General features: G+C 37.8%; 1 protein-coding gene across 1 annotated transcript in view; it reads right to left on the bottom strand.

Annotated features, from left to right (window-relative positions):
• The window catches only part of LOC127809139 (AP-1 complex subunit mu-2-like), a 34957-nt gene extending 21140 nt beyond the window's left edge, over window positions 1-13817 (bottom strand). Inside the window, exons 1-5 of the mRNA XM_052347842.1 lie at window positions 13372-13817; window positions 13100-13246; window positions 12958-13020; window positions 12690-12866; window positions 12512-12615 (exon numbers count right to left, since the gene is read on the bottom strand). Of these exons, the coding sequence (XP_052203802.1) occupies window positions 12512-12615; window positions 12690-12866; window positions 12958-13020; window positions 13100-13246; window positions 13372-13500 (620 nt within the window). The 5' untranslated portion in view covers window positions 13501-13817. The remainder of the gene's footprint in view (window positions 1-12511; window positions 12616-12689; window positions 12867-12957; window positions 13021-13099; window positions 13247-13371) is intronic.
• Between the last annotated feature and the right edge of the window lie 1449 nt (window positions 13818-15266).

The following is a 15266-nucleotide window of genomic DNA, read 5'->3' as shown; positions in this document are numbered from 1 at the left end:
AGATGCTAAATGCGGGAAAGGGCTTTGATTATTAAGCACCCTAGAGGGAACCCCATTGATAACATTGGTGGTTGTTAACACAGCTTCACCCCAAAAATGTTTTGGGACATGGTGATGATAGAGAAAGGTTCGGATAACATTGAGAAGATGTCTCATCTTCCTTTCAGCTACTCCATTCTATTGTGAAGTATCAATGCAAAAGGATTCATGAATAATGCCCTCTTGTTGGAAGTAATGATGCAAGTGATTATTGAAATAATCCCTTGCATTATTAATCCTAAACTTCCTAATAGGAATGCCAAATTAAGTGTAAATCATTTTGTAAAAAGAGGGTAAAACTAAGCCAATGGCAGCCTTATCTTTTAGAAGAAACACCCAACACATACAAGTAGAATCATCAATAAAGGATATGAACCATTTTTTCCCAGAATAGTTTGATATTTTAGATGGCCCGCAAACATCATAATGAATCAAATTAAATGGTATTGAAGAAAATTTATTGCTGATTGGATAAGAGACTCGATGATGTTTAGCCATAATACATTCATCACATTGAAAACTACTAGGATCTAAAGTATTGAACAAAGTAGGAAACATTTGTTTTAACAAAACAAATGGGGGATGACCTAATCTATAATGATGCAACCAAATAATATAGAGATCAGAAGTTGCTTGGGAGGAATAAGTAATTCTATGTTGTCTCCTTTTAGAACATTTATTCTTTCCTTCCAAGATATAGAGCCCATTATATTACTTAGCCACACCAATCCTCCTCCCCGTGTCCTTGGCCTAAAACTTACACATGTGAGGAGAGAAAATAGCAAAGCAATTCAAGTCCTTAGTCAGTTTATGAATAGAAATCAGACTTCTTGTTAAACTTGGAACATGAAGGACTTGATTAAGTGGCAGCCAAGGGTTAAGAAGAGCATTGTCTTTTTCAGAAATAGGAACAGAGGCTCCGTTTGCAATGGTAATTTGTTTAGTGGTTTCAAGGATTTCATAGGTTTCAAAAACATGGAGATGAAGGATCATATGATCAGTGGCTCTTGAATCAATGATCCACATGTTATTCCCATTAGATTTAGAAGCTAAAAAAGTCTCATACGTTAGGTTTTTACCTTGCTGCACCAGTGAGCAAGATGCTCCATCTTAGAATGTCCAAAGAAAGGCCTTTAGCTTGCCTAGATCCTCTGGATTTAACTAAGTAGGATCAGCCTCAGTTGGGTCTCCTTTATCACTACTTTCTCTGGATCCTTATTGGAGAGATAGCTTTGATGCTTCATGTTTTTAAAGCCTCCAATCCTGCTCAAGACTGCTTCTTTCCCATGCAATTTAAAGTATGTTTCCATAGTATGTCATAGCTTCTTGCAATAAGTGCACCATTGCCCCTCACAATTAGAACTATAGTTTTGGTCGGCTAGTTTTCCAGATTTGACGACTCCTCCTCCTTTGTTGCTAATCATCAGTGTTAAACCTTCAGAGTTATGCTCTATAAGCATGGCACATCTTCAGTTTTCCTCACTCCTAATGATAGCAAAAACTTCATTTAAATTAGGAAGTTTGTCACTACTGAGAACTCAATCCTTACTTGATCAAACTCAGGATTCAGATCTGCTAGAAACTCAACAATCCAGTCTCTTTTGAAGATCTGATTGAGGGTGGCAGCATCCTCACTGCACACCATCTTTATAGCATGATAGTGATCAAACTCCAATCATTACCCTTTCATCTTATTGTAGTACTCAGTGATTGTTGACTGACCTTATTTAATAGAGCTTATCTTAGTTTTTACCTCAAAAATCACATGATGCAGGAGTATGTTTGCTGAACTATCTGCCATATCTCCCTTGCCATGCTCAAGAACATAAAATTGTTACTGATTTCTGGCTGCATAGCACTCCATAGTCATGACATGATGCAGGAGTCTTCCACATCTCAGGCTGTGAAGGCAAGATCTGCCTTCTATGGTGGAAGTCCTGTTAGGTGGTTGCCTTTCTCGCAACCTTTGAGAAATGTCTTGATAAGTTGAGCCCATTGAAGATAATTCCTACTATCTAACCAATAGGACTAATGAACACTAGGTAATTCACCATCTACATCGGATTGATCAACTGGAATTACATCTCCAGATGTTATGGTAGGGGTAGTAACTTCGAAGGTTTCAGACATGATCTCCGGACAAATTGAAAGAAACAATAAAGGCTCTAATGAAAGGAGAGGAGCTTTAGAAAGAACAAAGAAGGGCTTGTGCAAGTTTTAGGCATATCAAGCTGAGATTGAATGCTCTAATACCATGTAGAACAAAACTAAAAAATGTAGAACAAGATTGAAAAACTTGGTATCTTTTCCTCGTTTTCTTCACTAGAATTGATTACAATATATATAGGAGAAAAAAAACAATCAAATCCCCATAACTAAGGAAAAAAGGAAAGAATCCTAATTACGAAAACAATCAAATCCCTATAACTAAGGAAAAAATGAAGGAATCTTAATTATATCAATTGCTAATTTACATTAATCAATCAATCCCAATAATTAAGGTTGATTATAATCAATCCCATAGATTAAGAGATAATTGGGATTGATTATCAATCCCATAGATTGTGGAATATTTCCAACAATGTTAATACTATAGTCATGCACATGCACACATAGATCCCCATATATCACGAACATACCAGCTCATATAATCCCACTATTCACAACAGTTTAAGACAAGGGAAATGTATGGTTCTATTCATGTGGAAAAAATTCAGTTCTTAACTAATACAAAATATATAGACAAGAATTCTACCAAATTGTGAGTTTTAAACATACTCGTGCAAAAATTAATGCATAAAGATTTTGAGGAACTTATTCTTAATCTTTCCCCTCTCAGTTCATCAGTACCTCCTTGACAATTTAGTGGTTGATGGGAGTAAAAGATGTGACCATAAATTTGAACCATTAAGGTCATTCCTCCTCTCAGCAAAAACATCATGTCTAACTTACAAAGTTCACAGAATATAGCACTCCTTTTTCCGGTAAGTGAATATGATGCTCTCATTTTGCAGATACATGTTAATTGGAACTTGTTGGAAGATTGGAAGAATCATATCAGATCTGAAGGATTTTTTGTGTTTCCTTTTATGTAGTATTTCCTTTCATAGCTTGATTCCTTTTCAATCTTTTCCTAGTTTAGAGATTGTGTAGCTATTAGCTTCCTTGATTTGTGTTAGTTCAATTAATCGTGAAAATATCCCAAGAGCCGGGTTGAATTGGGATATCTATAAATTTTAAAATTTAATTTCTTGAAAAACAATAGGTGACAATGTTTATGATCAATTTTACTAGCTTGCTTTGGTTAAAAAAAATCTTTTTAACTTTTAACAAATTACAAAAAAAATGATTGAGCAATGGACAATAATGAAAATAGAAATAAGAACACGAGAATTTTAGAGTGGTTCGGTACCAAATCCTAATCCACTACCATCAAGTTTCTCCATTTGAAGGATTTTCAATCCCAACACTATCAATCAAGATAAACAAGGGTTTTACCAAGGTTCACCCTAAAACCTTTACATACAATGAGTTTTTAAAGCTAAACTCTAACCATACAACAATTGATTAAAGATAACAGATTTAAATTTTATAGCCCAAACAATTTATAGTCAAAGATACTACACTTGTAGCCATCTTCCTTAAGTAATTATGTTAAGGACTAGCTTATTATGCTATAATTCTTCACAAATCTCCGACAGTATTCCGTTAGCCCCAGAAAACCCCTCAAGGCCTTAATGTTTGCAGGCCTTGGCCAAGCCAGCATTGCTACTACTTTTTTTGGATTTGTGCTCACCCCTGCACCTGAGATTACATGCCCAAGATACTCAACTTGCTTCTGACCGAAGGCACATTTAGACTCCTTATTATACAATTGGTTAGACTTGAGAACCTCAAATGTAGTCTTTAGGTGTTGTAAGTGTTAGCTGAAGATCTGGTTGTAAATCAAGATGTCATCAAAGAATACTAGAATGAATTTGCATAGGAAGGGTTTAAAGACTTGGTTCATGAGTGATTGAAAGGTAACTAGGGCATTGGTGAGCCCAAATGGCATCACCAAGAATTCATAATGGCCATGATGAGTTGGTTCTAAAGGTTGTCTTGTGGATATCATTAGGGTTCATACAAATTTTATGATATCCCAAACATAAGTCTAGCTTAGAAAAGATTATAGCATGTTTCAGCTCATCAAGTAGGTCTTCAATTATGGGAATAGGAAACTCGTCTTTTATGGTCAAGGCATTGAGTTAACGATAGTCAACACAAAAGCACCATGAAACATCCTTTTTCTTGACAAGGAGGACAAGGGACGCAAAGGAACTTTAGCTAGGTCTGAATAAGGATTTGTGTAACATTTCCTCAACCATTTTTTCAATCTCAGATTTTTGGTGAAGATGGTATCTGTAGGATCTAATATTGACCGATTCTGAGTTGGTTTTGAGGTTAATTGAGTGATCAAGATTTCGTTTGGGAGGTAGGGTACTAGGTTCTAAAAATAGGTTCTCATATTCAACCAAAAGCATATTAAGTTTATGTAAGCCATGTACCTCCCAATTACTTTGATCCAGTGCAGGGAATGCCAGCTTGAGTTTCCCTTCTTGCTTCCTTTCTTCCTCTGTCTCTTCCACTGCATGGATAGAGAATAGCTAGGCAACTTGAGCCCATTTGCTCTTGAATAGCCTCTGAAGTTTCCTACCAGTAATCATCTTGCAGGACCCTACCTCCTTACTCCCCATGAGAGTCAATCTTCTCCCTTCCTTTTCGAAGGTCACTTCCATTTTGTTAAAATCAAAGCTAATAGGGCTCACATTTTTCATCCAACCTACTCCTAGCACCACATCACAACCCCCTAGCTTAAGCAACCTTAGATCAACCTCAAATAATTCCTCCTACATTTCCCAACAAAATCATGTGCAAGCTAACTTGCTCAGCACCTTGATGCCATTGGCAACAATAACTGTCAATGGTTGGATCCCCGTAAGTCTACAATGAAGATTCTTAACAGTGCTCTCATCCAAGAAATTGTGGGTACTCCCACTATCAATTAAAATCATCAAATTCCCTTCCTGCACTTTACCCTCTACCTTAATGATTTTGTTGTTGGTCAACCCCTTTGGAGTATGTAGTGAGATTTCCCCATTGTCCTCCCCTTCTAATTCCACTACCTCTTGTGTTTCCTCCTCTTCTTCCCACACTCCATCCTCTCCTCCCAACAAAAGCAATTGTTTCTTGCATTGGTGCCCTGAAAAATACCAGTCACCCCCTTAAAACATAGCCCCACCTGCCTCCTTTGCTCTATCAGCTTCCCATTCTAACGTGCTGACGAGTGAACAGGTATCGATACCATCATCCCCTTCAGCTCGGAATTCACCCTTATCATTTCCTTGCCATAACACCCTTACCCACTAGAGATACAAATCCTAGGCTAACTCCCCTGTTCTATTGCCTCTGTTTCTTCATTATGGCTTCCACCATAATCTCCTATAGCCTAGCCATAGTTTTGAAAGGCGCGAGGTGCAACGAGGTGCAAAGGGTCCTGGAGCCTGAGGCGCGAGGCGCACGAGGCAGGCGCGCCTTTGTGAAGCGAGGCGCACCTTTTAGAAAAAAAAACTAAAAATCTTGTAAAATCATAAAAAACTATCAAATTATCAATAATAACACATGCATATCATTAATATTTCATTATCTTCAAATTCTAAACTAACAACATCAAAGTTAATTCATTCATCATACAATTTCTAAACTAGAAATATCATCAAAGTTCAAACTTAAAGTCTCGAACTCAAACAAGTACCAACCATCGTGCAAAGTTCTAAACAAACATATAAACACTACAAGTCCACAATTAATAAAGAAGTTTTAATCATCATCATCATCATACCCTTCACCAAATTGAAAATCATCATCTTACGGTGCCATATTTTGCTCATCCCTGATTCCCTGTTATTTTTCTTCTTTTGCATGTATTCTCCAATCTCTTGTTTTATTGATGGAGGACATTTTGGAATAGCTTTAGTATTCTCCACAATCAATAAACACTACAAGTCCACAATCAAGAAAATGCTTTCATTTTGAAAAATGCTATTTTTCTAGGTCTGGAAGATTGGCGCATTTTTTCTAAGTCTGGAAGATTAGGGCATTATAAGGAGACATATAAGAAAATGTTTTCATTTTGAAAAACTAACTCCCGGTATTTTGATAGTTAATATTCATTGTTGTTAAAATGATTTTTAATGAATTTTTCAAGAAATAGTAGGTATGTATTTTGGAGGTGGTAAAATCGCTAAATCCTGAATTTGTACTAAAATCAAAATTCTATTTTCTTATTGTTATGGATTTTGATTTTTTAGATATTTTTATTGAATCCAAATGGGGGGTACTTTCTTATTGATTTTTTTACATTTTGATTTTTATTGAATCCACATTTTCTTTTATTTATATTTTACCTTCCATTTACTTTAATACATAAATGTAAATAAGTAGTGATGTATACATGTTGAAACTGAGAAGAGGGGATGCTGGAGAGGAGAGAAAGAAATGATGCAGGCAGGATGCAGGCGCGGTTTTCATGAGGCGCGCCTCACCTTGCAAGGCGCGCACCTTGCAGAAATCGCCTCGCCTCAGCCCAGGCGAGGCGCCAAACTGGCGCCTTAAGGCGCCTTGCGCCTAGGCACGCCTTTAATAACTATGAGCCTAGCACTCTCAGTTGCCTACTCCATTGTTTCCGGGTGTAACATCTTGACCATAGGCCTGAGTTCTTCACTTAGTCCACTCAAAAAACTAGAAACGAAATATACTTCAGATAGATGGGGATTTAGGTTAACCATCACGGATCTCAGCTCCTCAAACGAGCTTGATAGGCCTGTACCCCTCCTTATTTGAGTTTATCAAACTCGTCTACAACATCCATTCTACTCTTATCCCCAAACCTCTCACACAACTTGTCAACAACTTCATCCCATAGATACTCTCCCCTAACCTGCGACCACCCTTGATACCAGGCATCCCCAGCATCATTGAGGTAAGCGGCCGCCAATGATACTCTACGTCCTTCTGGTAAATTATACCACCCAAACATTCGCTCACATCTCCTCACCCACCATCGGGGATTACTTCCATCAAACAGAGGAATCTCTAATTTAGGCAGTCAGAAGTTTGCCTCGAGTAAGCCCTAGGAGTCAGTGAAGCAGTCAATGAGTCAAGCGACTCATTTAGATAGGCGATTTTTATTCCAACGATAATTCATTTAGTTGGGGGTAAAATCGTGTCATGAACCCAGGGTTCATGACAAGTTTAAGAGGTAATTGGGGAGGAATTGAGAGAGTTAAATATGAAGAAATGGAGGAAAATTAAGGAAGAACAGAACAAAGAGGGAGATTAGGAAGAATCGAGAGAAAGAGAGGGAAATTAAGAGAAAGATTAGAGGGAATTTGAAGGGAGATTAAGAGGATTCAAGAGAGGGAAATGAAAGTATTCAATTATCAATTCAAACATGAGAAATCACATCCGTTTACAACAACCTTATATAAGCATATCTGACTCCTAACAGCATACACAACTCACCCATGTGCTCCTAACCAATTGCTAAAATATCTCCTAACAATTATTATTAGCCTATTACCATATTACCCCTTTATTGTTCCTTGGGTAATGAAAAACCGATAATATCTAAACCCAGTTAAGTGTATTGATTTGTCCGCCCTTTAGTCTATAAATAAGAGGGCAGGGTGAGTCGTTTGATAGCATGATATAGCGAGTGCAATACTGTTGTTGAGAGGAAAGGCTAGAGACTGTTAGTCTTTTGTAATCTCGAAAAGATCAAGATTGTACTCGGATAGAAAGGATGTTGTACTTATCGTTTCTAATCAAAGAAAGACTGCTCTTGAGGGGTTTGAAGGCTGGATGTAGAATCATTCTAAGGATGATTTGAAGCAATGCTCCCTAGTTTAATATAGGTATAGGGAACCCCGATTGATTGAATGCAACCGGTCCCTCTCGCCTTTGATCCACCTTAGTGTCTGCTTCTCCTCTTGGGGCCACCTCAATTTCAGAGGGCCTTGCATGCTCATTCCTTACTCCAGGGCCAATAAGGACCAGCTCTGTTCTTTTTCTAGGAGGGAAATCAAGTGACAAACTTATATGATTTTGGCGGGTGAACATAACCATAAAGTTTTGCAGTTAATCCCTCATCTAAGTTCCCATTTCATCTTTAATCCCATCCAACCTTCTCTCCAAACCCCCAAAGATGAATCCAACTTCTGATCCACCGCCACAATTGCTTCATGGTTGCGATTGGATCCGATCTCTAGTAATTCCACTCAGGCCTGCAGATCGGTGACTGTCAAGGGGAATTGTTGCACCTACAATTCAAGGTTCTTCATCTACGTCCCTTTTGCCATTCCTGATTTTGCATAATTTCTCCAGCCTGAACTTGCTCTGATAGTAGTCAGATCCTTGAAGATTTGACAATAATTCTCAAGAATTCGATAAGGAATTCTAGAGAATAAAGGAAACCAATAGAAAAAAAGAGAGAGATGAGAGAATTGAGAGAGAGAGAGAGAAAGAAGACTAAAATGAGGGAGAAATTCAGAGTAATTCAAATTCAATTTCTTAATAGTTCATTACATGGGAGGCGGGTCCTTGTACACTGGATCATAGATGTTAAAGGCGTGCCTAGGCGCAAGGCGACTTAAGTTCAACGCCTCGACTAGGCCAAGGCAACGTGTCTTCTGGGAGGCCCTCGCCTTGCACGGTAAGGCGCCGGGGCGTGAGGCGTGCCTAGATGCGCCGCATGAAACCTAAGTTTTATTTAAAACCTGGGCAGTCCAAATCGACAAGTCAACTCGTCACTCCCATCTTGCTCCCAACATCACTCCCATTTCTCCCTCTCTTTCTGACCTTCAAGCTAGCCGTCGGAAACACCCTCCTCAAGCTGTCCAGCCGCCGAAAACTCCCATCTTCTCCAGCGCTAGCCGCCGATTGGCCCGATCTTTCTCTCCTCATTGCTATCAAGCCTCACCCGCCTCTCTTTATACGGTTGTTGTTTTCTTGTTGATTGGAGAATTTTGTGGAAGTTGAAATTGTGTTGCAGCAGCCTAGTCAATGTCGTCGACAACTTCCAAAACTGATCCGGCATGGAATTACTTTGAAGCTAATCCTAATAACAAAAATACCACCACATGTAAATTTTGTCGTAAAGTAACGAAAGGTGGCATATTTCGGGTGAAACATCTTGTGGGTGGTTTTAGGAATACTAAAGCTTGTCCAAAATGTCCTCCATCAGTAAAACAAGAGATTGGAGAGTACATGCAAAAGAAAAAGAATGACAGGAATGAGCGAAATATGGCACCGTTAGACGATGATTTTCAATTTGGTGAAGGGTATGATGATGATGAGGAGCCGTCACAAAGTAGAAAAAGACCCAATGTATCTACCGGAAGTAGAAGCAGTACTGGTAGTGTTGGTAGTGTTAAAGGGCCAATACAAAAGGGTCTACTTGATATTTTTCTTAAAGACTCAGAAGTTACTGTGTTGAAAAGCAAGAACAAAGGAAGGCAAACAAGGTTGGGTGAGAATGATTTTGCAAAAAAAGAATTAAGAGCTCGAGTTTGTAAAATCTTTGCACGATGGATGTATGATGCATGCATTCCATTCAATGCAATGACATATGACAGTTTTAAAGTCTTTATAGAAGCAGTTGCTCAGTATGTTCCGAGTGTGAAACCGCCTAATTACCATGAAGTCAGGGTTCTCCTTCTCAAACAAGAGGTGGAAGCCAATCATACAATGATGAAAGATCATGAAAAGGCGTGGGCCAAATATGGATGTTCTATTTTGTCAGATGGCTAGAAAGACAGGAGGGAAAGGACATTGATTAACTTTTTAGTCAATTCTCCTAAAGGAAGTATGTTTTTGGAGTCTATTGATGGTTTCAGCTATTCAAAGACTAGGGAAAAGATGTTTCAATTATTAAGTAAATGTGTGAAAAAGATTGGAGTAAAAAATGTGATGCAAGTGGTCACCAATAGTGCTCCAAACAATGTTTTAATAGGTATGAAATTCATTTTTGTAATTTGTATTATGATTCATTTTTGTAATTTATATTATGTTTATAAATAGAACAATTTGAATATTCATTAGATATTTATTATTTACTAATATCTTGTTAATTTCACTCTAAATAATAATAGGGCTATTTTTGGAGGCAAAATATCCTATGTTGTTTTGGACACCATGTGCAGCACACTTCTTGGATTTAATGTTGAAAGATATTTTCAAATTGCCTAATATGAATAAGACATTTGAGAGAGCTATTATGGTGAATAGCTACATCTATACTTGTTCAGGTCTAGTAAACATGCTTAGAAGGTTTACTAACAAGAAAGAGTTGTTGAGGCCTACAAAAACATGGTTTGCAATTGCCTTTATCACTTTGGGCAAGATGAATAGTCTGAAAAGCAACCTTAGAAGGATGTTTACCTCCGAGGAGTGGATGACAAGCATGTGGGTAACAGAAGTGGGGGCTAAAAAGGTTATAGAAGTGATTTTGAAGCCTTCATTTTGGAACAATGTTGTATATGCTTTAAAGGTGGCCGGTCCATTGGTGCGTGTACTACACTTAGTGGATGGTGAGAAGAAGCCGGCTATGAGATACATATATGAGGCCATAGATAGGGCCAAAGAAGAAATTGCTAACTCTTTTAATGGGATAAAAAGAAATATGCACCCATTTTTCAGATCATTGATAATCGATGGGATATTCAACTTCATCGCCCCTTGCACACTGTTGGTTGGTACTTGAATCCATAATATTTCTACAAGGCTAAACGTATAGATTCAGAGATCATGACCGACTTATATGAATGCATTAGAAAGTTAAATCCAGATGTAAAGGTTCAAGACCAAATTGATGCTGAGCTTTCAATGTATAACAAGGCAGATGGGTTCTTTGAAAACTAAATGGCTATTAGAAAGAGAGCTGAGAAATCACCGGGTATACACATATATATATTACATTATATATATAATCATTCTAGATAATAGATAATAATTAACCCATGAATTTTATTGGACAGCTGAGTAGTGAGCTTCATATGGAATCTCAACACCCACGTTGCAAAATTTTGCAATTAACATTCTTAGCTTGACTTGTAGTTCATCTGGGTGTGAACGTAATTGGAGTGTATTTGAAAATATAAGTGCATTGTACATATAACACTTACAATTTTTATTAGTAGTTAGTTTGTTTCATGTAGCTTATTCTTAGTATGTTTTTGCATAAATTGTTACAGCTTCATACTAAACGGAGAAACAGGCTTGATCAACTTCGTTTAAACGACTTGGTGTTTGTGAAATACAATAGAGCATTGAGGCGTCGGTATCAAATGCGTGATACCATTGACCCTATCATATTGACCCATATTGATGAAAGTAATGAATGGTTGACTGGAAAGCTTGATGAGAAGAATGATAAAAATGATGAAACTATTTTTGCAGATGACGTTGGGGATGGGTTGACATGGAGTAATGTCGTTGCAGCTGCAGGAGTTGGAGAGCTTAGTTATCGATTTAGAATTAAACAAACTCGATCACAATTGAGTTCAACTTTGACTCAGACTTCAAAGTGGCGAGTAACTCAGGAGATTGAAGAGGAGGAAGAAAGTGAGACAGAGATCGAAGATGATGAAGACTTGGAAGAGGGAGAAGAAGATGAAGGGGTGATTGAAGGGGATGATGAAGATATTGACCTTGATGTTGATGATCTTCTTGATGATGATTGATTAAAACTTCTTTATTGATTGTGGACTTGTAGTGTTTATGTGTTTGTTTAGAACTTTGCATGATGATTGGTACTTGTTTGAGTTTGAGACTTTGAGTTTGAACTTTGATGATGTTTCTAGTTTAGAATTTGTATGATAAATGAATCAACTTTGATGTTTGAATCAACTTTGATGTTGTTAGTTTAGAATTTTAAGATGATGAATCATGAATGATATGCATGTGTTATTATTGATAATTTGATAGTTGTTTATAATTTTACAAGATTTTGAGTTTTTTTCTAAAAGGTGACCCTTGGGCTCCAGGACCCTTTGCGCCTCGATGTGCCTATCACCTTTCAGAACTATGTACCAGATCCCACAAGCAAAACTCCCACCAACTGCCAACCTTATTTACATTGCTACCCTTTCTAGAACTAGCTAGCAACTCCTAACTGCTTGCACATGCAACCCCTGCCACTTGCACTATATACCTCCGCCTCTGTATGTTGAGACCATGACAATACTATATGCAATTCGCTACAGCAACAAATTATTAGGAATAACACTTTCAGATTCACATGCTTGCAAAATTTTAAACCAAACTTAAAGTCAGAAAAATTACAAGTATAAGAATCCAAAACTAGATAAGCATAAAGTTTAGCATGTCCTTGCCACTATCTAAGCAAGTCCTGCCAGGAAGTTGGACGAGATACCTTAAGTAAGTTCGCATCTTCAATGCAGCAACAACATCTGACCTAATAATTTGGCCATTGCTGTTGACAAGTATATTAACACTCTCAACGACATCCAAGAACGCCTGAGAAAAGGAAAAAAAAGAAAACCATTAAGCAATCCAGTGATTCTAAATATCTCTCATAAGAATATGCATACTTCATTCTTCTTATAAAGTATACCTTCACTGCGCCATGACACAGCATTTGTCACAGCCATAGGTGGCCTCTGTGAAACCTCCATCCTATAAGCATCGGTCTTAATAAACTCGTTTAAAATCTTTGCTTCGGTGTACTGAGGGTAACCAAAGTCCATCATCTCGTCAAGTAGCTCATACTGCCAAGTGCAAAACCATAATTAAAATTCATTTTCATCAATTACTCGTATCACAATCAGAACAAAAGATCATCTTCATAGATCAACTCACCACTACAACAAAGTTGTCTCTAAGCGACTCCTCTTCTAACTCCTCAAAATAATGCTTAAATACCTACCACCGATCATGTATGGTCAAATCAGCAACAATAATGCACTAAATCATGGAGATTTAGTCATTGAAATGCGCTTACATCAACTACACGGTGAAGAAAGAGAAGAAGGCTAGCGGCATTGCAGTTCTGCCTCAAGGCTGTCATCAGATAGACATTGTTGTGCTGTACAAACAAGTAGGTCACGCCATTATCATACGCCACTGGATCTTGAGACCCCGGATCACCCTGTTAACCAAAAGCAACGACCCCTGTCAGCTAAATCAGTGGAAAGTGAACTCAAATGAGCTCGATTTCAATAAATCTAGAGAAAAATCTCTAACTCTCTGTCTCTTGTTTTCCTAAGATTGAACCTCTTTCTCGATGAGCTTGGTGAAGAATCGCTCCACCTGGACGGAGGAGACGTCGCCGCGGTAGTCCCGCCACACCAGAACCCGGCCCTTGATGTCGAGAAGGAAGAAAGCCGAGGCCGCCCCAGCCATGGGTCCTAGGGTTCCAATTGGAGACCAAATCGAAAAGAGCAGAAGAGATCGGGAGGTGGTATTATCGGTAATTACACTGGATCCAAGGGCCTACTAAACCAAACCTGGGAATGTTGGGGTTTCGGATCGCCATAAATTTGCTGTTCGAAACCAAATGATAACGTGTCAACTATTCTGTGATCTTCTGTTGCTATGGGGGTGCCTGGAAGTAGTCCCAGATGAAGAAGAAGAAGCTCTCAACCTGAATTGCTCCGATGGAAGTTGTAGGGGAACAACTGGCGGTACGTTTAAGCGACGCAAATTGCCAGAGTAATTCTGGGTTTTAATAAAACAGCAGTAATATTGTATCCAAACAGTCAATTTCTTTTTTTCTTCAAAAATCGCCACCCTCAAGTGAAGTCACTTCGAAGAATGTAATTTATTTACTTTAAAATTCATAGAAATGAAAAATTGAAATTAGTGATGCATGTCCACACACGTATTATTGGAAGTTAAGCTGTCATTTTGTCACATGTATCTTTTATCTTATTTAATCTCGTGAAATATACAATCTTTGACTTAATTTTTTCAAAATTAATAGTTCGGACCAGCCTACTTGTATACTTAGGAGTAATGTTTCATGTCCCAAAAATTTTATAGAAAGTTTTATAGAAAAATTTTTAATTTTTATTTTTCTTTCTCAGCATTTATTCCAATCCCCACCCCCAATTTCTCTCGCCCACTCACTAGAAATTTCTCTTCTTCCTCTCTCTCTCTCTCTCTCCCTTTCCCCCTCTCCCCCCACAACCCTTGCCTCCCACCTTCGCCATTCGCCGGGTCCCCATCTCGGCCCAGTCCTGTCGTTCACGTCCCTCCCTCCCCAGTAACCCGCCACCCCCCTTCCGTCATTCACCATTCGCCTTCACTTTTCAGAAGCGAGATTCCAGCTTAACGGCCAAGATCGTTGTTGAAGGATAAAGATACGCAGTTGTTTCTGGTAAATTTCATAATCTGAAGAAGAAAAAAAAAAAAAACCCAAAGTTTGATTTGCTTGGCACGGATCGGTTGTTTTTCCTTTGGTTTTGTCTTTGTTTGGATTAGTTTTATAACCGATTCTGGTGTGTGTTGGATTGTTGATGATTGTGCTAATTGGGACTTGAGGTTGTTTGAGTTGAGGGTGGTTGTTAAGTTTTCTAACTGGTTTTTAATTTTCTGGATAATGAAGAACACATATTATGCTTAATAATTTTCAAATAAGTCTTTTTATAACAAATTTTTTGTTGATAGTTGTTGAATAAAATGTTGTCTTGCATTGTTGTTTCAATGCCTTAGCATACATTATTATGGTATATCCATGATGTATGTAGCCTCTAATGCGCTTCATATAGTCTTGATAGTTGCATCTATTGCATTTTGTAGGTTTTCTCTCCTGTGATTAGCCTATGCATGCCCTAAGAACCCAAATATTGTTGTCTAAATCACAGTATCCAATACTTCCATACTTTACATTCTGTGTGTTTGCTTTTTAATCTGAAAATGATTACTTCCATTTAATCAAATGATCGTTCTTTTTTATTAAAATTGTGTGAGGTGACTCGATATGCGAACTTCAATTCACCAATTTGATATTCTTTAACAATTATAGCTTTAAAAATTGATTTTTAGTACTTGTAATTTGATATAACCTTTGAAAGCAAATGGAGCATATCTATTAATGGAATTGCAGTGGGTTTCTAAATGCATTTCTTATTTCATATAATGGTATATAAAGTACTTTGATGGTTTAT

This window comes from Diospyros lotus, chromosome 9, assembly GCF_014633365.1.
Source record: "Diospyros lotus cultivar Yz01 chromosome 9, ASM1463336v1, whole genome shotgun sequence".
Lineage (NCBI taxonomy): Eukaryota > Viridiplantae > Streptophyta > Magnoliopsida > Ericales > Ebenaceae > Diospyros > Diospyros lotus.
Note: the sequence above shows the minus strand (reverse complement) of the source record. Positions and strands in the feature narration are given on the sequence as shown.